Raw genomic sequence first — 26,180 nt, 5'->3', positions numbered from 1 at the left:
AGTTTCAGCTTTAAAATCCAGGTGGCGGTTTAAATGGGCTATCTCATACAGATTACTGTCGGATCAACACTGCTTTTTTTTATAGTTGCTATGATACTCGCTTCTCATGGCTGAAAAACCTCAGAATGGAGTGTGGTAACCAGCGGTGTACCACAGGGATCAGTATTAGGTCCTCTGCTATTCCTAATCTACATTAATGATTTAGATTCTGGTATAGTAAGCAAACTTGTTAAATTTGCAGACGACACAAAAGTAGGAGGAGTGGCAAACACTGTTGCAGCAGCAAAGGTCATTCAAAATGATCTAGACAAGATTCAGAACTGGGCAGATACATGGCAAATGACATTTAATAGAGAAAAGTGTAAGGTACTGCACGCAGGAAATAAAAATGTACATTATAAATATCATATGGGAGATATTGAAATTGGAGAAGGAATCTATGAAAAAGACCTAGGAGTTTTTGTTGACTCAGAAATGTCTTCATCTAGACAATGTGGGGAAGCTATAAAAAAGGCTAACAAGATGCTCGGATACATTGTGAAAAGTGTTGAATTTAAATCAAGGGAAGTAATGTTAAAACTGTACAATGCACTTGTAAGACCTCATCTTGAATATTGTGTGCAGTTCTGGTCACCTCGCTATAAAAAAGATATTGCTGCTCTAGAAAGAGTGCAAAGAAGAGCGACCAGAATTATTCCGGGCTTAAAAGGCATGTCATATGCAGACAGGCTAAAAGAATTGAATCTGTTCAGTCTTGAACAAAGAAGACTACGTGGCGACCTAATTCAAGCATTCAAAATTCTAAAAGGTATTGACAGTGTGGACGCAAGGGACTTTTTCAGCCTGAAAAAAGAAACAAGGACCAGGGGTCACAAATGGAGTTTAGAAAAAGGGGCATTCAGAACAGAAAATAGGAGACACTTTTTTACACAGAGAATTGTGAGGGTCTGGAATCAACTCCCCAGTAATGTTGTTGAAGCTGACACCCTGGGATCCTTCAAGAAGCTGCTTGATGAGATTTTGGGATCAATAAGCTACTAACAACCAAACGAGCAAGATGGGCCGAATGGCCTCCTCTCGTTTGTAAACTTTCTTATGTTCTTATGTTCTTATGTTCAGTATTTCAAATATAACTTGGCTACCCCATCCAGCTCAAATAACATGACATGGGGAATCAGGGAAGTGCTGTTGAAAGTCTCAAATTGGCTGAAACAATAACCTCTGAACAATGTGGGATTCATTGTATTTTGGATGAGATGTAAAACCAAGGTCCTATTGTAAATAACTTTGCAGTAGCAGTTGTGATGCCTAGTTTCGCCCCTAGCCTCTGTAAGTTGCTTTGGATAAAATGACTAATTAATAATAATAATAATAATAATAATATAATAATAATAATAATAATAATAATGTCCAAGGATAGTGTACAGTATAGTGTAAAATAAATGATTAGCAGTAGTGAAAGACACTTACCCACTGCTTAGCTGCTCACCACAATGAAGTAAATTTCTTTCCGAAAGCAGACACAGCTGTATGGAGGAAGGTAATACAAAATATGTGTTAAGGATGATCATCGCTTCACAAAAAAAAAAAAAATGAAACAAAAGCAATCAGAAATAATAATGTATTGGTAACGGGGATTGCTTGCCATCTCCGAGTTTGCCGGCCTGCTCCGCGGCCCCCCCAGGTAAGATTTTGGAGAGCACACTCTCGTCTGTCGCTGGCTGTCCAGCAGCAGCAGCGCCCCCCACTCCCCCAGGTCTTGGGACTGCTTTTGAACCTGTGTGGAAACAGAGACACAGCGCTGATTGGAGTTGGGGCCAGGCTGGGGCAGATCCTATTGTTCCTTATCCCTCTTTATTTTATTTTATTTGTATTTAACATTTATTTAGAAGTTTAAAATCCTTTTTTCAAGGGAGACCTGGTCAAGAAGGTGGCAAATAATAATAATAAAAAAAAACACACAAACAAATTCAAATGACCTCAACCAATACAAACAAGTTAATAAAATTACAAGAAACAATTCAGAAGCACCGGCCAAAATAAAAACATGACTCGGCAACAGAGATGTACATTTTTTATTTGAAATCCTTTAAAAGGTAAAAGACAGAAAGTTTCAGTTGGAGCTAGAAAAAGGAATGCTTATTTTTCCATATTTCATACAGACTTAGCAACTATCAGAGAGATAAGATTCTAAGAACTACTAGAGGTAATTCACAATTATATAAAATAGGCCAGACTGACCCATGTCTTTACTCCTGCAATGTCTGGGGTATATCTTTTTTTCACCAGTTAAAATTTTAATATTTTCAGGTAATTTGGATCAATGGGAGATCAGTAAAATCAATAAAGTTCTCTTTCAATTTCTCACAGAATCAAATTAAAGTCTTCTACATACTGAGTATTACATACACAGGTTTATTTATTTGCCAGCATGTGAAAAAGGTCAGAATTGAGTTCCCTGTGACCCTTTTAACCTCAGTTGATCTCCAGAGAGAGAGAGCGGCCAACTGCAAGAAAATATAGTATTGCTATGACTCCACTGACACTCAATCAATACTATAAACTGATCTTGTACACCCGGAGAGATACGTGTTTGTTCACACATTAGCTCCCAAGCTTACGAGCAATGGTCTGTTTAATTTAGAGTTCACAATAGAATTGTAGACTAGACCTTGGAAACAATGTTATTCTGACCTCTAAATAGCATAACACAATTATGAGAAGAAGTTTATTACACTAATTTTAATTCGTTCAGCACTGCAGGAACTCCATTTGAAACTGCAGGACAGTAAACTAATCTAGCACGCTAATATGCTTATTAATGCTGCAAGACACTGAAACAATTTCATTAGTTATCCAAGGGTAAGTCTTTCTGCAATGCCACATAGTGGCTGAACGGACATATGGCTTGGATAAGCCACTGCTGCGTGTACTGTACAGTACGTTGATCAAATCATCCACTTAGTGCTGAAACAGTTAATCTCTCTGTGTCTTCTTGCATGAGGTTCTTCACATCTGGGAAGACAGCACATCAGTCTATGACACCTCTGTTTCTTTCAGTGGGTTTCACTCACCTATGCCAGTTGCCGGGGTCGTTGGCAGGGGTGCTTTAGCTGGCTGTTGTGTTGGCTTAGCAGCCAGTTTGGAAGCATCTGCCGATTCTGTCTTCACCTGCCAACACAGAGACAGCGTGAGTGACTGTTGTAGACAGAAGCCAATAACGCTTACCCAAAAATACAACATTACAAAACTAGTAGGGAAGAACTGAAAAGGTTCATTTAAGAGAACTTTCAGTTAATTCCAGGTTTCACAGTTTAGGAAATGCATTCATTTAACCCTTTAGCCAGTAAAGCTGGGCACTAATATGAGTAAGGGTGCTATATCAAGCAGATATTGTATCTCAGACAACAGTCTTCAGTGCCGGTGGAAACAAATTCCAAGCCAAAGAGCAGAAGTAAGGAATAGAAGTACTAACAAGCTCTGAGACGAAGTATTGCACTGCAGGGATTTCTGAGTCGGACGTGCCAGTCCTGGCCAAAAGCAGTGTTTAATTTGTAAAGAAAGAATTGACGGGGCACAGGCAAAATCATAACACGTTTATTTGAAAGAGTATTGCACGTACTAGCGTTAGACGTTTACAGTCATGTTTTCTACATCATATGCAAAGTAGTAATAGGTCTACATGCAGAAAAATTAATTAAAGCCAACTGCAGGACAAATAATTAAATAAATAAAGCCTGTATACATGTTTTGTTATGGTTTTGCATTTAAATGGTTTAAAAAACAAACAAATTAAAAGGCGTTTAGAGGATTCCAGAAAGATGACATTGATTAAAAAAAAATACGCACCCCAGCACGAATATTGGTTTCACCCACGGGCTGCACTGTTATCACCAATGTGTATTCAACAGAAGCCGCTGGTAGATTACATGTCATAGTCATCGCCTTTGTACTTCCATGCAAGGTAGTTGTTATCTTAGTATGTTTTTATTCTCTATTAATTGAATTATATTCATTGAAAAAGGCAAGAGAGAACCAGATCGTCATTATGTTTTATTGTTTTGGTTTAATATAATATAGCAGGCTAATGTTCCTATTGAAGTAGACTATAATATATTTTTTTTATAAAATAAAAAGTTGCCATTGTTCTTTGTTGAAATTAATGTTCAGCTTTCATATTTCGTTTTGTACCACTCCTTTAATCAAACCAAGTAATGTAAGAAGTTTTTCAAATCAAGTAAGCTTATTTGTGTATAAAAAACCGACAATAGAGTTGCAGCCAGTGTCATCTTACTTAAAGGCGCTCAAGCTGAAATCGTAAATCATCAGCCTACTTTAGCGCACACACAATAACTTGCAGACTTTATACTACTGTGTTGAAAATTTAAAAAGAAAGCATTATGAGATTTTTAACTAGAGGTATCAGGGCTGTGACTGTACACTAGCAGAGGTTCTGCGGCTGGGCCCTGGCACAGGTTAAGCACTGGATAAATGGGGGTTTACTGGTTCTCATGCTGTGTTGCCAGTAGCTCCTGCTGGCTGAGATGATTGTTTTATTAAAAATCTTGACACAGTCAATTTCTTTCGTTTGTTCTGTTTTTAGTTTTTAACATTTTATTCTGGGCTTGTGAACTTCATCAGAAATTAATAAACAATAATTAGGTGTCGAGGGTGGATTCATCACACATAAACTGACCCAAACAGATCTAGAACTAGTGTTGCTGGACCCTGTACATTTTTCTTGTTTGTTTTTTTTAAACATAATTTCACATTACAAAAACTTACAGTAATATTACAAGAGCAGTGACTTGCAAGAGCTACTCTTAAACAGACTCCACTTATCATCACTCACCACTCTCCTATACTGGATTCTTGCACATAAAAGGCAAGTCTTCAGTATACAGGGGTGTTTGTTGTGTTAAAACAAGCGAGCCATACCAGTTTTTTTTTGTTTGTTTAAATGCTTACAATATATTGCAGCAATGCACAAAACACACAGAAAAAAATAAGTGAAGAATTTGTAGTAAAAACATTCACTTATGTGTGTGTGTGCCACATTACTTTCACTGTTAGTGATTTTACAATGAATTTATTGTAAGTAACCTAACACTGCTTACCGCTGTTGTCTGCGGAGGCCCTGCTTGTGGACCCCGGGCTGCAACCTGGCCTGGCTTTGGCTGCTGCTGCTGTGCTTGTACTGGCTGCTGCTGCGCAGGCGCCGGCTGTTGCTGCATCTGCGGTTGCCGTGTCGCTGACGTCTGTGCCTGTTGTTGCTGGGTGCGCTGCGCTTGTTGCCCCTGCTGTTGCTGAGGCGTCGGCTGCCTTCCTGGCTGCTGCTGGGGCGGCTGCTGCTGTTGCCGTGACGACGGCTGCTGAGATGACGGCTGTTGCCTTGAAGACGGCGGTTGCTGAGACTGCATGTCCTGCTTCCGGGAGGACTGCAGCGGTTGTTGGGACTGCAGTGGCTGCTGGGACTGCAGTGGCTGCTTCTGTAATCTCTGACCTTCCGAAGAACCATGGTGGTGACTGGTGGGCTGGCGTGAGTAATCTGAAGAGTGGTAGCCCTGTGAAGATCTCTGGTCAGAAGGCTGGCTCCTCTTGGAGGAGGATAAAGAGCTTGGCTGCTGCCTGGACTCGTGGCGCATGGAAGTATCCTTGGGATGTTGCTTGGAGGATCTGGAGGACCTGGGCTCTTCAGAGGAATGGCGGGAGGAGGAAGAGTGTCTCCCAGAGTTGGTCCCATGGTGCCTGCTGTCCCGGGAAGTGGATGTGGAATGGCGAGGCTGGGCATAGTCATCCTGCTGCCACAGGTCCTCATCAGGAGGCTCATCGTAGTCATGGTACGTGTGCTTGATATGGTCCCGCTTCTGCGAAGAGTGCCCACTGCTACCGCCAGTACTGCTATAGTACCGGGACCTCTCAGAGCGGGACTCCCGTGGTTTCTCAAACCAATCCGTCTCCTCCTGCCCCAAATGATAGGCTTTGGAAACCAAACACAGATCACAGTCAATCTCCATATCCGTCGGTGAGTAGGGCGAGCAGACTGAAGCCATGCAAGGAAAATAAAACGGGGCGAACTTTACAACACGCACTGCAATTCTTCAGGGCACAACAAATCAAATATGGACATCAAAACCAAAAAGGACCAAAAATACGACAAAAACAGTTTAAAAATCCACAAGACACAACACGGCACAACACTTGAGATAAACATTTTTTTTAAAAATACAGAGAACATTTATACATATAAAACTGAAGCTGCAGCTCATAACATGCGATAATATACAAAAAAAAAAGAAAATGCAACGTAAAAAGGCACATGCTGGTTCAGCCTTGGGCATAGCAAACAGGACAACAGTCAGAGAGAGCAGGTGATTATTTCAACGCAATCTTGGCATGCATTTTTTTTGGGTAAGGGAAGTTAAGGTGGGTGGGGGTTTGGCATTCACCCCCTTCAGTCTTTACCTTCACTGTCAGACACAGCACAATGCAGGTCATCCATGATGTAAGCATCGTCAGGCTTGTAGGTGTGGCTTCTGGGTATATCCTTGATGTGATCCTGCACGTCAGGCAGGGAGTGGCTGGAGCCATATTGATTTCGGCTATCAGGTGGCTCTGACCCTCCAGGACCACGGCTGACACCCATGGGCTTCCCCACAGGGCTGAGCGGGCTCTCCTCCTCAGAGTTCTGGGAGCGCATGGAGGGCCGGCCACGGCTCTGACTGCCCCTCTGGGATCGCTCCATGGCATCCCTCTCATAGGACTTGCTCCTGTGGTTGCCTGAATCTCTTGACGAGATCTTGTCCATCCCGTAGCCTGTGGACCTCGACCTCCCGCTGCTGTATATGCGATCGTCTTCCTCGTAGGCATCCCGGCTGGACGTGCCGTAATACTTCTGTTGATCGTAGACGTTCTTTTTCAAGCCATAGGTGATCTCATCCTGGAGCTTCTTTGCCCTGGACATTACATGGCAGCTGCCACCAGAGGATGGGGTAATGGTGTAGGAGGCCATGTCAGACTCCACATCCTTGGCTTCTTCAATGGGGGAGAACTTGGAGATCTTCTGTTCCATGCCCTGCTTCCTATGCTTGCTGCGTTTGGAGGATACCACTGCCGGGGCCAGGTTCTTGGAGGAATGCTTCTGGACGCCCATGCTGGATCCATGCTTGTCTCGTGATGAGGAGTGCTTGTAGTCATCATAATAATAGGAGGATCCCCCACCCACAGTACTGCTGTTGCTTCCCATTCTGCCATGACTGTCACCACTTCTCTGATTGTAGCTGCTGCTGTTCTTACCCCTGCCATGGTGGTCATACATATCTTCCTCAGATTCCTCCTCTGCTCTGGAGTAGGAGCTGCCTCTTGTGGAGTTCCCGTTCTCGCTCAGGTCGTACCGGTCCTTCCCATAGTGCCCGTTGGAAGAGTGAGCCTGTGTATCGGGCTTGTGCATCTCTGAAGACGTGCTTGAGTTCTCTTTGGTCAGCTCGCTGATGTCGTCAATCATGACATAATTGCGGGGAATGTTCTGCTCCAGGTTGGTGTAGACTGATTCAGAAGAGTAGGCAGACGTGGGACATCCGACAGCATTCACCCGGTCTGCCAGCGTGGTCTCAGGAGGCTTGTACTGACCATAGTTATTAGCCACAGTGGTGGAGGTGTAGGTGACTTCAGGGACAGCAGAGGTCACAACCACAGTGGAGTTGCTGATGACCTCGTAGTTGGTGGGCATTTTCTGCTCAAGGTCGGCCAGGGAGGTCTGCCTTGGCTTCTGGTGAACACTAGGGATCTCAGCCTGTGGTTGGAAAGGTACACTTTGGCCAGGCTGGTAGGATGTCTGGCTTGGATATGTGGCCTGCGCTTGGTAGGAAAGAGGAGGCTGAAAGCCCGGGTGGTTCTGCACTCCGAGATCAGACTGATAGGGCTGGTTCTGGGCAAAGCTAGGTGGCTGAAAAGTGTTCTGTGTGTTGTAAACTGGAGCTTGCTGATGGGTCTGGAAGGTGTTCTGTTGCTGTGGCTGTTGCTGTGGCAGTTGCTGTGGCTGCGGCTGTAGCTGTAGCATTTGCTGTGGCATTTGCTGTTGCATTTGCTGTTGGGTGTTAGTCAGTGTTTGGTACTGAGGAGGCTGAAACCCAGATTGCTGGTAGGTGGTTGTGCCCAGTGGGGCCGTCTGGGTTGGCTGGTACTGGTAGCTAACAAAGGAGGAAGTGGTAGGGTACTGGGAGGTGGAGAACTCAGAGAACTGATTCATGGGAGCCGTGCTGGGCCTAGTCAAAAGCCCATTTCCTTCATACGTGGTGGCAATTCGAATGTTGCTGAGCTCGCTGTCTGACATGTAGTCATGAGTGTCTCCCATGCACCTGATGTAGGCCAGCTCCCTCCGTTCCCTCTCCTTCAGCAGGGTGTCCTTCCTCTGGGTGATTCCCAGCTCGAGGTACCGCAGCTTGGCATCAATCTCCTTCTCCTCTTCCTCCAGCTCGGCCTGCTGCTTGCGCAGCTTGGTGGACTCCTGCTCCACCACCTTCAGCTCATGGGTGATGTCTTTCAGCAGACTGGCTTTGGTGGCCTGGAACGGCCTGGGCCCCACCTTCTGGGGCAGGGTAGGCACATACATCTGGGGAAGCGGTGGGGTGGCAATGGGTAGGTGAGCTTCCTCTGGAGGTGGGCTGGGCAAAGTCCTCTTCACCTTCCTGATCAGGGAGCTCTGCTGCATGGCCAACAGTTACAAGACAGGAGAGAGAGAGGATGGATTGATGACACAGGAGATGATCAAACAGAATAAACAGAATAAAAACGGCACCTGATTAAAAAAAACAGTACAATAAAACAACTTCAGTATACACACTGCAACACTGCATTGCACTACATTGTGTTGCCCTGTTAAAACCAGAAAGTATGTCATTTCAAAATGTTATTTCTCTTCATTCCCAAATGGCATTTTTAAAGTCATTTTTTTCTGCACTAATTTAACAACTGTACCATCTGGTAGCAGCTCTTTTTAACACAAGAGGCTTGACAGATGCTTATTCAAAACGTTAGCCTCTTACACACTTCATTGCTTGAGTCGGTTCCATGTGCTGTTTCAGCATGAATAATAATCTAGCTTTTTTTTATTATTCATTAACGATGGGAATAAATCTGAATTAGAAACATTTAGCTTAGCCTTTTCATTATCCTTAACCTTAGCGTACATATGGCATGCTCTGAAAAGAGTTAAACAATGTCAGTGCTTTTTATAATATGGAAAAGTACTTGGATGAATATGTATACAATTAAGAACGTTTTCTACAATAGCCATAATCTGTACAGAAGCTCCTGCGGAATCCAGTTAACAAAGCCGCATCACCTGGGCATTTAGTGTTCAAATATAATTTCATTTTTTCAAGACTGCATTTACACATTCACCTGTGCCATCTAACAAAGCCGAATCAGTGAGCATCCTGCTCAAATAGTTCTAACGGACTCAAACATAAGGCAGATTTCACATTGTTGTATACACATATTCTTAAAGTTATGGTGTTAAGTAATTTTATATAATATATATATATATATATATATATAATATCATATATATATATATATATAATATATATAGATACTGCCTCTATCCTTAAAAAGTTTAAGGAGACTCTGTGACGGAGACCCTTGTCTCCTCTAAAAAGCCACTAATAATGACAACACTTTTCATATTTTCTTAACATTTTACCCCAATTTGGCTTTTAAACACATTTCTTCACAACATCAATATATTTCACTAACATACAGGGGGATACCTGTCAAAGTTCCAGTGGGTGAGTGGAATAAAATACACAAACTACAGAACAGTAGGAAAGCCTCTGGTAAACACACATCACGTTGATACACCACTATCTGCTAACATCTACCACCTTGCAAATGTTATTGTCGTTTAACGCGTTTTATTATTATTATTATTATTATTATTATTATTATTATTATTATTATTATTATTATTATCGATAACTTAAAGGGAATAACAACATTCGCTTTAAAGCTACAAACAAAAGTGCTCTCCCTTTATAACGCTGTAGTCGGCCGTCACAGTTAAGAGACCGTGATATTTGTGTTCCGCCTTATAATGAGAGTTATAGTGTTAGTGTAATGGCATTGTGGGGAAAATAGCAACCATGACCGTACCGCCATATAACCTGTTCCGCAGTAAAAAGGGCTGCCTTATAAAGGGGGAGCACTATATGCAAAATGTTTGAATATCACATTTTCCAGCAGAAAGACATTGTCAGTATAAAATCAATTTTCCCTGCCGAGGATGAAAATTTAAAGAGCAGATCCAGGGACATGCACCCCTCAAATCGCACCATGCTAACATACTTTGCATGAAATATTTTCTAAACAAAGTTGTTAAGACTGGAGAAAGGCAAACAAAAATCATCAAGCATCAAGACATTGTATCAACTTCATTTATTAAACATAACTAAATGACTAACACAATAATTACTTATCGTTATGTACCAATAGTGGCTGGTGACTTTAAAATCAGAAGAGGCACAGCTACAAACTCATTGTTTCATCAATCTGCCAAATGCCTTTCTTGATCTCTTCCAGCACAGTAAAGGAAATGGATGAAATCAAGCCATTCTTCATGGTTTTTGACATCCTAGTAAACATGGCTGCTTGTTCTCTGTCAGCAGCAATCGTACGAGAGCATTTATTTGTGAGTTCCCAGTCTTGCCAAATTCTGCAATACTGTTGAGATATGCGCATGCGCCAGCGTTTCATATTAATTAATTTATCGTCATGATTTCAATGTGACCTTTTGGCATTACAAATGAAATGTACTTTTTAGACATCAAAAGAGTATAAAAACACCAAAACACAAAGCAGATCAAATGAAATGAACACAGTAGTTATTGCTTTCCGTTCTGCTTACATTTCGTTGATATATTTGCTCACTATCTAGCCTCAGACGGCTTGTGTAATTTTGAAATACCATATGTACTTAGAAACTAAAATTAAAGGTAGAAGCAATTTTCCATACACTATATGTATGCCTAATATAAATACAGTACTAGTGATAATAATACTAGCACAACTTTAAAGGTCATTAATTTATATTTCAGTGTAATATTTTTCAGTGACACACTGTATTTGTTTTTTTTAAAGCCCAACTGCTTGAAAACTGTATTCTACCTTTAAAAATGCCTGCGCAAGACAAGCCCAATATGGTCTAATAAGATAATAAAACAGCTGTGTTTAAATATAGTGTGTTTTTTAAAATGTTGTACCGTTATTGTACCGTTATTATAGACAATATATTATAATACCGGTATTATAGACAATATTTCTATTTTAGTTTTATTGAACATTGTTATATTATAATGCTACACAACTATATATATATATATATATATATATATATATATATATATATATATATATATATATATATATATACACACACACACACATTTACAGTGCCTTGCAAAAGTATTCAGACCCCTGACCAATTCTCCCATATTACTGAATTACAAATGGTACATTGAAATTTCGTTCTGTTCGGTATTTTATTTTAAAACAATAAAATATTTATTAAGGGAAATATTTTTAAGAAAAATAAAAAACTGAAATATCTTGCTTGCATAAGTATTCAACCCCCACACATTAATATCTGGTAGAGCCACCTTTCGCTGCAATAACAGCTTTAAGTCTTTTGGGGTAAGTATGTACCAGCTTTGCACACAGTGTCGGAGTGATTTTGGCCCATTCTTCTTGGCAGATTTGCTCCAGGTTGTTCAGGTTGGTTGGACGACGCTTGTGAACCGCAATTTTCAAATGGTGCCACAGATTCTCAATGGGATTGAGATCAGGACTTTGACTGGGCCACTGTAGGACATTCACCTTTTTGTTCTTGAGCCACTCCAATGTTGCTTTGGCCTTGTGCTTGGGATCATTGTCCTGCTGAAAGGTGAATTTCCTCCCCAGCTTTAGTTTTTTAGCGGACTGAAGCAGATTCTCTTGCAGTATTTTCCTGTATTTTGCTCCATCCATTCTTCCTTCAATTGTAACAAGATGCCCAGTCCACGAGAAGCATCCCCACAGCATGATGCTGTCACCACCATACTTCACTGTAGAGATGGTGTGTCTTGAGGCATGGGCAGTGTTATGTTTGCGACACACGTAGCGCTTCGAGTTTTGGCCAAAAAGCTCTATCTTGGTCTCATCTGACCACAAAACCTTTTCCCACATTGCAGCTGGGTCACTCTCATGCTTTCTGGCAAACTCCAGGCGTGCTTTCAGGTGGTACTTTTTGAGTAACGGCTTCTTTCTTCCCACCCTCCCATATAGGCCAGTGTTATGGAGAGCTCTTGAAATGGTTGACTGGTGCACCATTATTCCACTCCAGCCTCCTTCAAAGTGATTGATGACCTCTATGTGGCTTTTCTCACAAGTCTCCTTCTTGTTTGAGCTATGAGTTTTGAGGGACGGTCTTTTCTTGGTAGTGCCTGGGTGGTGTGACGCATCTTCCACTTCCTGATTATTGATCCAACTGTGTTCACTGGGATATCCAAACATTTGGATATTATTTTGTACCCTTTCCCTAATCTATGCATGTGTGGAATGCTCTTTGTCTTCATTTTCCTTCAGATTCACAGCCTTACCAATGATCCTTAAACAGTGGGGTTTTTATCCAGAAAATGTGACAGCAACTTTAATGGATCACAGGTGGAGGCCAATGGTAAGGTAATTGTGTCCTCGTTAGGGCAATTTCTTTCATCAGTGCAAACTGTGAGCTTCCACAGCACAGGGGTTGAATACTTATGCAAGCAAGATATTTCAGTTTTTTATTTTTCTTAAAAATATTTCCCAACATAAAACCAATGTCACCTTACAATAATTGATTCTGAGTGTTTAAAAATAAAATATCAAACAGAACGAAATTTCAATGTACCATTTGTAATTCGGTAATATGAGAGAATTGGTCAGGGGTCTGAATACTTTTGCAAGGCGCTGTATATATATATTTTTTTACTTTGAAATTTTAATGAGCCACTGCCTCCATGGATAATTATATTATACACACTGTACAAAAACAACAGTCTAATTCAGGTGAATAGCAATACAATCTTTTGTTTTACTGTTGACACATGTCACTGATGTAATAAGTTTCTAGCTATTTCTGTGTGGATTCCTATTATTTTATAATGTAACTAATAAAATGTAATTTTAACTTACCCTTGTAAGAAGCAATCAGCAAAGTCTTGAAATAATTATTTTAATAGAATGCACTCAATTAATACTCATTAAGGAAAAGTCCAGGATCATATGCCCAGTATAAATAGAAACCAATAAAAAAAAATGTATTCCAAAAATGTTTGATATAATTCCTGAGTGCAGTATTCATGAAAAGAAAATCAACAATAACTGAATTCTGGTATCCACAAAGAGATCTAGTTCTACCACAATGTAATTATTCAAACCTTTACTTACAATAGTTAAGTACTGTACTGTGAACTGATGAAGAGGAGCAGAACCAGAATCCAGCCATTAACTCTGCAGTCTGAATTTTAAGATCCAAAAATAAACTGCAGTTTAGTTCATGACATTGTCCTTCTTGTTCTTGAGATATTCTTGAATTGACAGAATTTCAACTAATGCATTTTCCTACATTTCTGTAAACTGTAACAATACCATGCCGGTGGTGGGTTACCAGCACTTCAGTTGAAAATCCTACATGTCTGTGTATTCAATATAGCAAAGCAGGCTGAGAACCTGGGACAAATAGCAATCCAACATAAGGTGGGACAGCAGGTAGTACACAACACAGGTCCTGAAGATTTTTTCCTAGGTCACTTTTAAGGATTTACCCAATATAGAAATAAACATGCTGGGTACCTGCTAGCTACCCTCGTCAACAGCAAAGGATTCCATTCTGTGTTGTTCTGCTGTGCCAACTTTATACCACCTTGTTTTTCCTACAGTATGGCATGTACTGTATCTCCGTCTACAAGATTACTGTAACAGAAGCCCGGTGTGCTGGCTTGATCCTTGCTATATCTTGGCAGTCAAAAAGTCAAGTGAAGTAAAATTCGGGGGTTGATCTGTACAGGGCTTTTATGAATCTTAACTGTTGTGCACCTCAATTCATTGTATAGGTCTGTTTGAAAACCTTACTTTTTAGGTAGTCTCATAAGGTTCAGAGAAAATTCCTTATTGGCCTGAATTGAGGCAGAGAAATAGCAATTCTGTGTTTTCAGAATAGACCCCAATGCAGCAGGCTAAATTCATGCCATTGCAGAAACTGTTTGAGACTGAATTTATTAGGTTTCTTTTGTTTTTTTTTCTAAATTTAACACTATCAAGGGTTTAATAGTTTTGGAATTGAAAAATTCAAGACAGCATTCCGCAGGTCAAAATCAAAGCTGCATTCCACTACACAAAATCTACAGGGCCCCACTAAGCAGAAATAAAGTCTATTCTCCTCGATAACTGAGGAGTTATCTTCCCTATGCACATCCTAATTATTAAAGTGTTCAGATAATTACACTTTTTACAGTATCCCCTAGATATTGTTAAAATAGTACCGGCACTACAGTGCCAAGGTTTCTCTTGTTTTCCTGTAGGGAGCCACACCCTTAAATAACTATAGAGAATATCCCATAATAAGTGCCTAGTTTGAATTGTCTTTTGTACCTGAACTATACTGTGCAGGGATTGGCAACAAACTGAATCTTAAATTGCTGCAAAGCAATAGGCATAATTGCAAGCACGTTTACTGAGACGCATCCTGCTTGTAAATGCCAGTTAATTAATGTATTGTTATGAGAACACATTAAAAACATTGAAACAAAAAGAGAAAGTGGCACATCTTAGACTCTGAACTGACCTTAGCAAATGCCACTGTAATGGGAGGATAGGCTTTGAAGGCTGAAGAATGCATATATTTGCATCAGTACTGCGGGTTTCCAAAATTATATTGCATGTTATAAAATAGTACTATGCTAAGTGCCTCAAAATAAGTTGAAAATATTCCTCAATTTATTCTTTTGCTTTTAAATGTGTGATGGATTTCCGCAAGTCTACTTAAGGAGTCACCTCTGGGCAAGGCACTAAACTGTGACAAGCTGCATTGCTGCAGGTACCATTATTAAGTGTTAATGATACTGTAAGCTTTGTACATTCCCATCTAAACAATGTTGGTTTCCTTGCCAGTAATGGAGGGGATGATACATGTCTCAGTAATTCGGCTTCTTCAATGTATAAAGCCTGTGTTTCATTTCCTTATCCTAATCAGCATCTTGACCTTTATCTACTCTTGTACAGCATATGCAAGACTGTCCTGGAGTAAGCCAGTGTAGGATTTCACTACTGCCTAGAACAGTCAAGACATCTCGCCTCCCCTGACACTTGATGAGAGTGTCACCAGAAAGTCAAAATTGCTTTGTCAGACACATTAATATGCATTCTTCAAGACAAGAAAAAAAATCACCTCTCGCCATAACATTGTAACAAATTATAAACTCAGACTTTATAGTACAAGGAAAAACTCCTTCTGGACTGCAAGATTTAATTACTAGTGGGGCCTTTCATTCCCAGAAAGGGTTTTGTGAGGCAAATTCCTGCATAGTTACAAATATGTTTCCGACAGGGTGAGGGACATGTAATTGTGAAGTTCCGCCTCCCAACAGACGGAGGTGCTAAAGCAATTAACTTCCTTCCCTTGCCAGGTTGGAACAGACCAGTGTCTATGGCAGGTTTATGGTGGCCATCTTGATAAGGACAGCCACATATATGTGTTCAACCTTCCCTTCTCTAATACAGAGATTTGGTAATGTATCACTGATTGGTGAGGCAGAGATTGAAAGTATATAAGGGGACTGTGATGGCTTGGGAGTTAGTGGTGTTTGGGAAACATAGGAGAAGGACTGCCACAGCCAGTGGACCTAAGTGAAACCGCACTTTGCAGCCTAAGTAATTGTGTTTGTACCTGCAGAACAATTGAGCTCACAATTCCACCTGTGACCAGGCGGCGGACACAAACAAGGGAGCCACCGTGACAAGACTCCGGCCAGCAGGTGAAAACTGCTCTCTTTTCTAACCTACTGAGATTTTGTTTACTTGTTTGTGCTTTTGCGTGAATACAACTTCTGGATACTGTAAATAAAAATCACATTATTCTTTTGAATTTATGTTTCTTTGTTGGATTTTGTTTTGGGTTTGGACTGGCCCGGTGCCCGGTCCCGTTCACAGTGTTAATATATTAGTAAAGCTAGATTACTCATGTCCTGAACTCCGACTTACCTGACTGTTTTGAAGAGCCTGCTGCTGGTACATGGAGAACCTGGCCTTGGCAGGGTCTTCAGAGGTGGGGCTGATAGGCTTTGGGTCGGACATGGACCTTTGTGTGGTTTTGATTGGCCGGGGCAAGGTCTGCTGGTGTTGTGGAGACTCAGCAGTGAAGTGCTTCTGCGGGGTGACGTGAGCCTTGTTGAGTCGCTCACTGGAGGAGAAGGAGGTCTCCAGGAGACGGTGGGGTGAAAGTGGGGAGACAGGGGAGTAGAGAACCTGTGGGGACTTGGGGGGTTGGCGGACCAGGTGGGAGAGGGACTCATTGTGAAGGTGGTTGGACTGGTAGCTGATCTCCAATGGGTCGGGCTTCTTCTTTTCAAACTTGGTCAACCCTTGGAGCTGAGAGGAATGAGGATCCAGTGGTCCAGAAGTCACTAGCTGGATGTTGTTGGAGTTAGGGGTGACGGTGGTGGGGACTGTAAGTTGTGGGATCACCACCCCTTGAGACTGGGTCTCTGGTTCTGTCTGGCAGGCCAAGCTTTCTCCCTTTTGGGTTCTCTCTGGGCCAGAGATATAACGGATAATTTCAACCTTGTGGTCAGGAGTTGTTATGTGGATGGCCGGTGACACTCTCCCTAGTTGGTCAGGATCAGTCTGACATGAGCTATCGCTGATAGTCTGGATTGCAATGCTGGAGGTGCCCTTCGAAGACTCAGATTTCCCCTCTGAGCCAGAATCAGAGTGCTTGGAAAACCGTGAGCGCCTCCGTCGGACAGGCTGCTCCCACTCCTCGTTGTCCTCGTCATCCGTTTGCACACTACAGTCCACACTGCGACGGGCTCGCCTCCGTCTCGACATATTATACTTCTCCTCCCCATCCTCCTCATCAGTCTGTGCACTGCTGTCTGCGATCCTCTTCACCGAGTGCTGAACCTCCTCAATTTCCATTCCATCCCTTAGACGAGGCATAGAGTTGCGCTTCTTCATGCCTCGTGTCTCCACATGCTCCTCATTCCTCAAGGACATTTCTGAAGCAGAACTGGGCAAAGGCCTAGGAGGAATTACTCCTTGAATTACCCCACCTTCCACATAGGGCTGCCAGTACGGCCCGTTCTGGCCCATGGTCCTCTGTAGATCAGGTGGCACTTCTCCTCCTATCACTGCTCCCCCTGCTACTCCTACTTGTCCTCCTGTCCCAGGAGTCGCTGTTGCTGCTGTCGCTACTGCTGCCGCCGCTGCCACTGCTGCCGCTGCTGCTATCTTCTGTCTTTTCTGCTCTTCCAGTTGTTGCTGGAGCTGCTGCTGCAAGTTCTGTAGTTGGTCTAGCTGCATCTTCTGCTGGGCCAGCTGTTCCCTCTGCATCACAAGCTGGGTCTCCCTCTCGACATGCTGCTGCTGCAACACCTGTTGCTTGATAGTCTGCAGCTCCTGAATCTCGCGCTGCACCAGCATTTGCTCCTTCTCCCTGTGCCGCTGCAGCTCCACACGGTCCCGCTCCAGCTCCTCTTGCAGGCGCTTTTGACGCAGCTTCTCCAGCTCCACCCGCTCCCTCTCAAACTGCAGCAGCTGCTCCTGCTGCCAACGCAGCCTTTCCTCGTCCTTGTCTTTCTCTGCATTGTTGCCACTGCTGCCAACACTGCTGCTCGAAGTGGCTTCTGAAGCTGCCTGAGTCTGGGGCTGAGGCTGAGGCTGTGATTGAGGTTGGGTTTGAGTCTGTGATTGAGACTGTATTTGAGGTTGTGCTTGAGGCTGTTCTTGAGAATGTATTTGCAGTTGTGTTTGAGGTTGAGTTGGAATGTGCATTTGAGGGTGTGTTTGAGGGTGTGATTGAGGCTGTGCTTGAGGGTGCATTTGAGGGTGTGTTTGAGGGTGTGTTTGAGGCTGTGCTTGAGGGTGCATTTGAGGGTGTGTTTGAGGGTGTGATTGAGGCTGTGCTTGAGGGTGCATTTGAGGGTGTGTTTGAGGGTGTGATTGAGGCTGTGATTGAAGCTGTGCTTGAGGGTGGGTTTGATAAGGATGCTGTGGCTGGGTCTGTTGCTCGTGCTGCATCTGCAACTGTTGTTGGTTGGTGGGTGCTGCAACTGCCTGTTCCACCATCATTGCTGTTGTAGGGGCTCTACCAGCTTGCATGTTCGTCATCCCCATATTGATGGTATTGGGTGCTGCTTGCATTCCTGAGGGCCTCCCAAGGTAGACATGTGTATCCAAGGCTGTGGTATTGGTAGTGGTGGTGGCAGCCACTGGGGCTGTTGTGAATCGGTTGGGAGGAGGGTAACGGTAAGGTCTCTGGGAGGATAGAGGCATCCTGGGAGTAACCTGGGGCAAGCCAGATATGCTGACCAATGGCAAGGCCGTCATGTTTACTGGAGGGTAGGGCCTGTAGATGCCCCTAATCATAGGCCGCAGGACAGAAGCAGGCTGTGTGGTGATGGGCAGGGTGGAGGCAATGGGGGTGTTGATGGTAGAGTAGATCATGCCATCAGCAGCTCTGACACCTGAAGGGTACATCTGCCTTATGCCAGCTAGCCTAGCGCTTGATACATTGTATTGCGGCAAGTTACCAAAGGCTTGGCCATGTGCAACCTGGCGACCTTCTGAAAAGTTGGGGCCGTACATCAGGTTGGCTTTAATGGCTGATAGGTCCTGCTGACCAGATAGCAGATTGAGTCTTGCAGCAGCCCCTCCAGCTCCTGTGGATGCATATTGCAGTAGATCAGGGTTATTGGCATACCTTCCAGCAAATTGGTCCATTGAGTTCAGAGCTGCACACATCCTACTGATCTCCCTTGCAGTGGTGGCGCTGTACTGGGCCAGGCTGGACTCTTGGAAGTTGGAAAGGTCACGTGGGGAGTAACCATAATCTGTGTTGATGTTCGACATTGAGTTGTACCGCCGCATTGGCAAGGGTTGGCTCATCACATCACCCTGGTGCCGCAGGTCTGTATATGAGCCGTACTGCATTCCCAAGCCCAAGTAGCCTCCATCTGAGAAACTGCCACTGTATGGCTGTTTCACTGTGCTAAGGTCAACAGCTAGATCACTTCCAGGACCATGGAAGGTGGAATAATTTTTTGTTTGATAATAATTTAGCCCAGCTTCAGCAAGGTTGGTGTCAGACATGGACAGCCTCCCAGAGAAAGGTACAGGGTAGAAGCCATGACCAGACTCTGGTTGTTCGCGGTACTGATAGCTCTCTTGGCTTGGTTGATGTTTTCCGTTTCCATAGTACGGAGGAGCAGAAGGTGGGTGGTTACTCTGTGGCAGTTCAGCCGCTGGCACAGAGGCTTTCTCTGGTGGCTGGGAAATGGCTCCTGTGCAGCTGCCACCAAAGGGGAATTTGTAGACCACATCACAGCAGGCTATCTGGTTCTCTGACTTTATCCCTGTAAAATCCAGGGGATCAGTGGGCTGATCTGGTTTCACAAGTTGAGTGACAGTGGCACCCTGGGAGGCATTGTCCACTTGCACCATCATAACATTCGGTTTCACACCCAAAAGATTGACAGCAGGAGTTTTAGTCTTTAATTCCAAATTAACATTGCTATAAAGGTCAAGAGGAGGAGCTGGAGGAATTGCAACAGCTGGTACTGCTTGATCAGGCAGAGGTGCTGCCCTGGGAATTGCACTGACACTGACTATAGTCTGGGCACTACTAGTCTGGCTGACCATCATGTCTTTCTTGACCAAGGTTTGAACCTGGTTGGCCAGGTTATACCTGGAAAACATCGCTTGCTGCTGTTGCAGATGCTGCTGCTGTTGTTGATGGTGCTGGAGCTGTTGTTGCAGATGTTGTTGCTGTTGCTGCAAGTGCTGCTGCTGTTGCTGAAGTTTTTGCTGCTGAATGCCGAGGTCTTCCAGCTTGGCATCTATCTTCGGGATAGAGTCTTGGGCATTAATGGCAGGCTGATTGATCTGTGTCAGGTGCACTGCAGACCCAGATCCTTGTCCAATGTCTACCCGGTTCTGTAAGGACTCTCCGTAAACCACAGGCTGCTTTGGCTGGGAGGTGAACATAGAAGCTGCCACTGTGATGCTAACTGTGGTCGGCGTTGATACTGCCACATGAGGCTGTTCCTGGGCATTTAGGTTCATGATGAGTGGTTGCACAGTTGTAGAATGGCGGCTAGGGCTTTCCTCAGATCCCAGAGAGAACCTGCGGCTCTCTGTTGCAACGGAAGTTAGGTCCATGCCCTTATCTGTCATGATAACTGGGTATGACTTGCTGGCAATACGTAAATCCACCACACTCCCGCTGGGTAGCCTTGGGCCTTGCTCTACTCTGGAAGTCCCAGGAACAGTGGAGATTCTGCACAAGGAGATATTCTCCATGGACAAAGAACCACGGCTATAGGTACTTACAGTGGTAGATGACACTCTATCAGCCTGTGACTTGTATAAGGGGTGCTGTGGTGATTGTTGTTGCTGTTGGTGCTGAGGCGATGATGGAGGACTTGTAGATTGGTCATAGCCATGAAGAGTCTGTTGACGACTCAGTCTAGTTGGTGAAGACACAGGAGAGGTGGAAGAGTTGACAGTTAAAGGCTTGCCTGGACTGATCGAATCGGACCCCAGAGTGATAACCATAAAAGGTGAGCCTTGCGAGGATTGTTGCCTGAAAAGACGTGGTGATCTAGCCCGGTGTGGTGTCTGGGTGCCCTGTGCCATAACTGGGGAGATAGCACTGGAGGGTGAGTGGGTGGGGCTCTGTGTGGGGGAGGAGGATGGAGAAATAGGGGGGCTGGAGCCTTTGTAGTAGTAGTTTTTGGATGTAAGATTTACACTCTCAGCCTCAGAGCTGTCTCGGGCTTGGACCCCCCTGTTCTCCTGAAACCTTTTGCCCCCAGTTATGCTGTCCCTTTGACTATAACCCTGATTGTACCCTGCAGAGGCTGAAGATGTTCTAGTTGGACCAGACTGACGTCCGTAGCTAGTTGGAGTTGTACTTTGACCCGTTATGACCTGAGTGGTAGCTACTGAACCCCTACCATAAACAACATAAGAAGTTGTAGTTGTCACTGCAGTGGAGGTTGCTCCTACTGAAGAGCCTTGGCTCTTGACTCTTTCTTTCTGCGCCTCCTTCGAGAAGTGCTGTGTCACACGAACATCAGGGATCCCCCTGGTCCCAGTTCCCCCTGGTTCATTCCCTGATGTCCCTGAAAATGAGATAGGTGCTGAAAGCTGGGTGGGGCTTGTCCCAGGGGTAAGGGGGGCACTGTTTTGTTCTAGCAATTTAGCAAAGACAGACCCTGTATCTAACAGTTGTTTGTCCTGGTAGGTAGTGCCTTCTGTCATCTGACTGATTTTTTGTTGCTGCAAAGAAGACTGCATTTTGGAGATGCTCTGTGATGTCTGCAGGATCTCTTCATAAATGCCCTCAGCCTTGGTTATGTTGTTTTGGTATGCAGTTTGAGATGACACTATGTCTTTTCCATAATCATAGTTATCCTCATATTGGTACTGATCACTGTCCTGCGGCCCTGTGCTTCTAAAGTCTTCCTGCTGGTATGTGTTATTGTATGTTTGCCCTTGCTTGAGCTGTTGTGTCTGCTGCTTCTGTTGCTTTTGCAGCATCTCAGCCTTCCTCATCATTTCCTCATAGACCTCATCTGCACTTTTCAGAGGCTTGCTGGCAGAAGAGGCTGATGTGGTTGTTGGCTTTTCAGTTGGGGAGTAGAGTGACATAAAGGTTGGCAAGTTGTATTCACTGCCAGACTTGTAGAGCTTGGAAGCAATCATCTCAAACCCTTCTGCTTCTGAATCAATAGAAGGTGAATACTCTGAGCAAGATGATCTGTGCAGCTCTTCCATTTCAGCAGCCTGTCTCAGCTCTTCTGTTGGGGAGGCATCCTCAATAGGGGAGAGATTGCTTGGAGGAGTCTTGGATCTCTCTCTGCGTCTCTGTGCACGTAATTCTTCTTTATCCCTCAGCTTCCCCCTCCCTCCCTGTTCTTGGCCAGAGACAGACTTGGACTCTAGCAGTGGCCGCATGGTGCTCTCCAGCTTGGTGAGTTCAGAAGGACTGGGAGGGCTGTGCTCAACGATCCCCCTTTTGTTCAGGATCATCTCCTCTTCTTGTATTAGCCCTGTGATTTCACTCTGGGAGCCGGAGATCCCATCGGACGAGTATCCTGTATCACTTTGGCTCGATCCCATCGGACGAGTATCCTGTATCACTTTGGCTCTGAGGGCTGCGTGACAAGTCTTGGGTACTCGACGCCTTAGCCTCCTAGAGGGGGGAGAAATTGAATGGTTACACACTGAATCCAAAAACATGTTTAATATACAATTTAGTAAAAGCAGTAAATATGTCAGTGCACCGGAAAACAATCATATTTTAAAACACTCAATGAGAAAGTTATTTGCCATTGATTGGTACTCAGTTGTAAACGACAGCTTTTCTTGTTTTGAAATAACCAGATTTAAAAATACTGTAACCAAATTCTAGTGTATAGCTACTTGGCTAGGATTTTATAATTTTCTTAAAATCACGTATAATTCAATTTACATATTCTTAATTGAAATCTGATCGAAATGCTAATCGAAGAAGAGGATGCTCTTTTCTCTCAAATCACCCCATACATTTGCCTTATCAGCAGCACCTCGGCAAGCAGTTTCCTGAATAATAAGGATCAGCAGGGGGATGTAATTCATCAGCTCAGGGACATCAGGCAGCTCTGCAGTGTCACTACAAGGGTGTTATCAGATTTGTACACTTTTCTATTATAAGGAACCTGTCGTACAGTGTAAAGCATTTCATCAGCTTTAAAAAGCACCTCTGGGCACTTTTCCAATGCTGCTTAGGGCAAGATAGACCCTAACTTCAACACAGTGTCCTGCTAAAGTAACATAAACTGTGCCCACCTCACCTCTTCAATCTCCAAGAACAACGACACATTCCATGTGTAAGTCAATGAGTTATTGACCAAAAAAGTTTACTAATAACTAATGCCAGTTTTGAGCTAGGACTCTTTTCAGAGAAGTTTACAAGAATCTAGCTGCTTGCACTTTCTTGGTACCCACAAAAGCTGAGGGAACATGAAGCCACTTTGTGGCTTGGAACTTGGCTTCTGGAGACTAGGTTTCAGGCCTCTGAAACCCAGAAGACTCTGGAGACTTGGGGGGTTTGATAGGGCAAAGTTGCCACAAACTAGGTCTCCCGGTCTTAACATTTGGCTGCCAGAACATGAAGGAATTAATATAAACAAGCAGAATGAATATGTCGGCAAATATGTCTCAGCGCCTGCTGCTCCTGTGATGTGCTGACATAAATCAAATAAACAATCAGAAAGCCAGAGGCTGACATTTAGATATATGCCCTGATCATAAAAAATAATAATGAATTAACTTTGGTAGCAGAGTGCGAGTTTATCAACAAAGCTTACTACAGATGAGACTCGCGTATTGTGTAAGTCACTTAATCTCTTTGTGCGTCACTATAGGACTGGAATTATTGATGTTATTATTTCTAAAGTGGTCAACATGGCAATATAGGAATAGAGCTCAGCAAATTACAGCTCAGTGGTGGTTCTCAGTCATTGGGAGGCAGTAAATGGCAGGTATCACTGGTAAACAACAACACCATAAAGGGGGACTGATTTCAGCCAAAATATAAAAAAAGGTTTTGCACATCTCTATAAAATATACTCTGCAAACAAAGTAATGTACAGCACACCCGAAGACACAGTTTCTATGCTTGCAGTGACCCTGGTCTCATTAACAAGCAGACAGTCGGCAGATTATTTAGGATGAAGTCAAAATTCTGTCACCTCAGAAAAGAAATGCAACTTGTAGAGCAATTAGAGGGCAGGAAGGGAGGTAAAGAAGCAGGGTTGGGTTCTTCATGAATGTGGACACCCTAGTGGAGATCAACGACCCAGCCGATGGAGATTGAGATTGATGAAATAGAATGAAATGGAATGGAATGCCTCTCCTCCATGCTCTTAATTGTGAATAAACGCTTTATGACTTGGAAGGAAGAAGGAAACAAGTAGAAAATGGTGTGCACAGCTGAGAACAACAAAAGGAGGAAAGTGAAATCACAATATAAATGTTACGAGGGGTTCGTGCAGCACATACAGTAGGAGGGAACAGGAGGAAGGGATAAAGCCTTAATGAAAGTCTCACAGCAAGTCAATGAATACCCCTGGCTATTATTTTATTCTTGCAACTAAACTGAAAAATGGAACTTAAGACCACAGTTTCACCCAACTGTAGATTACTGCTGCCCCAGTCAGTTCCCGAAGATATTTTGTTTGGCGACCTAATGTCAGATCTGATAGGAATCAACAGAACTCATAGAAGAGTATACATACTACATCCCCTGGAGTTCCCCGATGTTCCCAGCTGACATATTGACTTGGATCCTGTTTTCAAAGGACAATTGGATATAGCTAACTGAGGCTAACAAAGTGTAAAAAACCCACAAAAAAACATCATGCTGTATGTTTGAAAAAAAAATATGAAAATCAATTTTTTTTCTAAAAGAAACCGTCTGAATAGCTCAAATCAGAAATTGATTATATTATTGAATGTATAAATATATTTATTTTAGGGACTAGAATATTTCACAATGGTAAGGGGGTGGTTATTGGTAAAAGATAAAAAGGAACAAGGCTCACTTCGTGGTGTCTGACTTTATGAGACTCTGCAGCTTTCTTGCTGTCTTTCGCTAGGGGCACTGCAGTGATTTGTTCAGTTTCCCCTCCATTCTTTGGTACTTGTTTGTTGGTCTCTTTGGAGACAGCTGGAGCCACAGCCTCCTGTCCTGCTTTTAGGTGCATCCTGTCCTCCTCCTGAGCCTGCTGCTGTTTGTGCGCCTCGCTGGCCACACCATGCACTGCCTGGGCAGGAGGCTGGTCCTGCGCAGAGACACCATGATGCTTTGCTGGGGAGAAGGATGCACTCCCTTGAGTAGTAGGAGGTTTCTGCTGCTGGGCCTGCCCCGCCCCTAGCTGTTGATTGGGTCCCTTCTGCTGTGGTGTCTGCTGATTGGTCCCAAGAGGCGTCTGGTGTCGGGGTGAGCCCATGGCTTGGTGTTTTGGAGATGGTTGAGGTACAGGAAGTGGTGCATCTCCCAGGCTGCCTGAAAGCAGTCTCTGAGTCTGGCAATTTAAGCAAAGCCACTCATTTTTCTGGAAAACAATTAGAAAAAGAAAAAAAAAACATTATTTCACACCAGCTGCAACATCACTTCAAGATGTAACATCATTTTTCCATGAATTGGTACTGTTTTAAAGTTTGGTCCATGTAAGAACACGCTGTGATACAATTTGTATTTAACAAACCTGCTCACTACAGCTGGAGTGCCCAACATCCTCAGGTTAATTGTTTTTTGTAGCAGAACGAAATCACCATGTAACAATTTTTTTTTTTTTTTTTTTGTTCCTGGGTAGTAAGTGTTATTTCCTAATTGCTTATGCCTCAAAGGTATAGAAAATGGTTATTATTCCCCACAAACTTTGCTTTTGTGACCAGGACAGCGATATTTCAAAATATCACTATTTCCAATGGGAAAATGGGCAAATGTGTGTCTTTTTGTTCACATAAAGTCAGAAAAAAAACATATGAATCCAAATTAACATGTATTTACAGTATAATCGTAAATCTCGAAAAACTACTCACTTCTAAATCTTTTGTAGTCATTTTTGTATTACTTTAGTATAAATACATGTTAATTTGGAATCATATGTTGTTTTTTTCTGACTTTATGTGAACAAAAAGACACAAATTTGCCCGTTTTCCCATTGGAAATAGTGATATTTTGAAATATCACTGTCTTGGTCACAAAAGCAAAATTTGTGGGGAATAATAGCAATTTTCTATACTTTTGAGGCATAATCAATTAGGAAATAACACTTACTACCCAGGAACAAAAATTGTGTTACATAGTGTATTTAATCAAATTACAAACATTTTCTTCC

At 43.2% G+C, this 26,180-nt stretch overlaps 1 protein-coding gene across 1 annotated transcript in view; it reads right to left on the bottom strand.

Moving 5' to 3' along the window:
* LOC121298145 (protein bassoon-like) overlaps positions 1-26,180 on the bottom strand; it is a 120,287-nt gene that overhangs the window by 12,000 nt on the left and 82,107 nt on the right. Inside the window, 8 exon segments of the mRNA XM_041225014.1 lie at positions 1,471-1,526; positions 1,646-1,777; positions 3,075-3,171; positions 5,118-5,980; positions 6,466-8,704; positions 16,273-22,401; positions 22,403-22,486; positions 24,879-25,391. Coding sequence (XP_041080948.1) covers positions 1,486-1,526; positions 1,646-1,777; positions 3,075-3,171; positions 5,118-5,980; positions 6,466-8,704; positions 16,273-22,401; positions 22,403-22,486; positions 24,879-25,391 — 10,098 coding nt within the window. The 3' untranslated portion in view covers positions 1,471-1,485.

Source organism: Polyodon spathula, chromosome 23 (assembly GCF_017654505.1).
Source record: "Polyodon spathula isolate WHYD16114869_AA chromosome 23, ASM1765450v1, whole genome shotgun sequence".
Classification (NCBI taxonomy): Eukaryota; Metazoa; Chordata; class Actinopteri; order Acipenseriformes; family Polyodontidae; genus Polyodon; species Polyodon spathula.
Note: the sequence above shows the minus strand (reverse complement) of the source record. Positions and strands in the feature narration are given on the sequence as shown.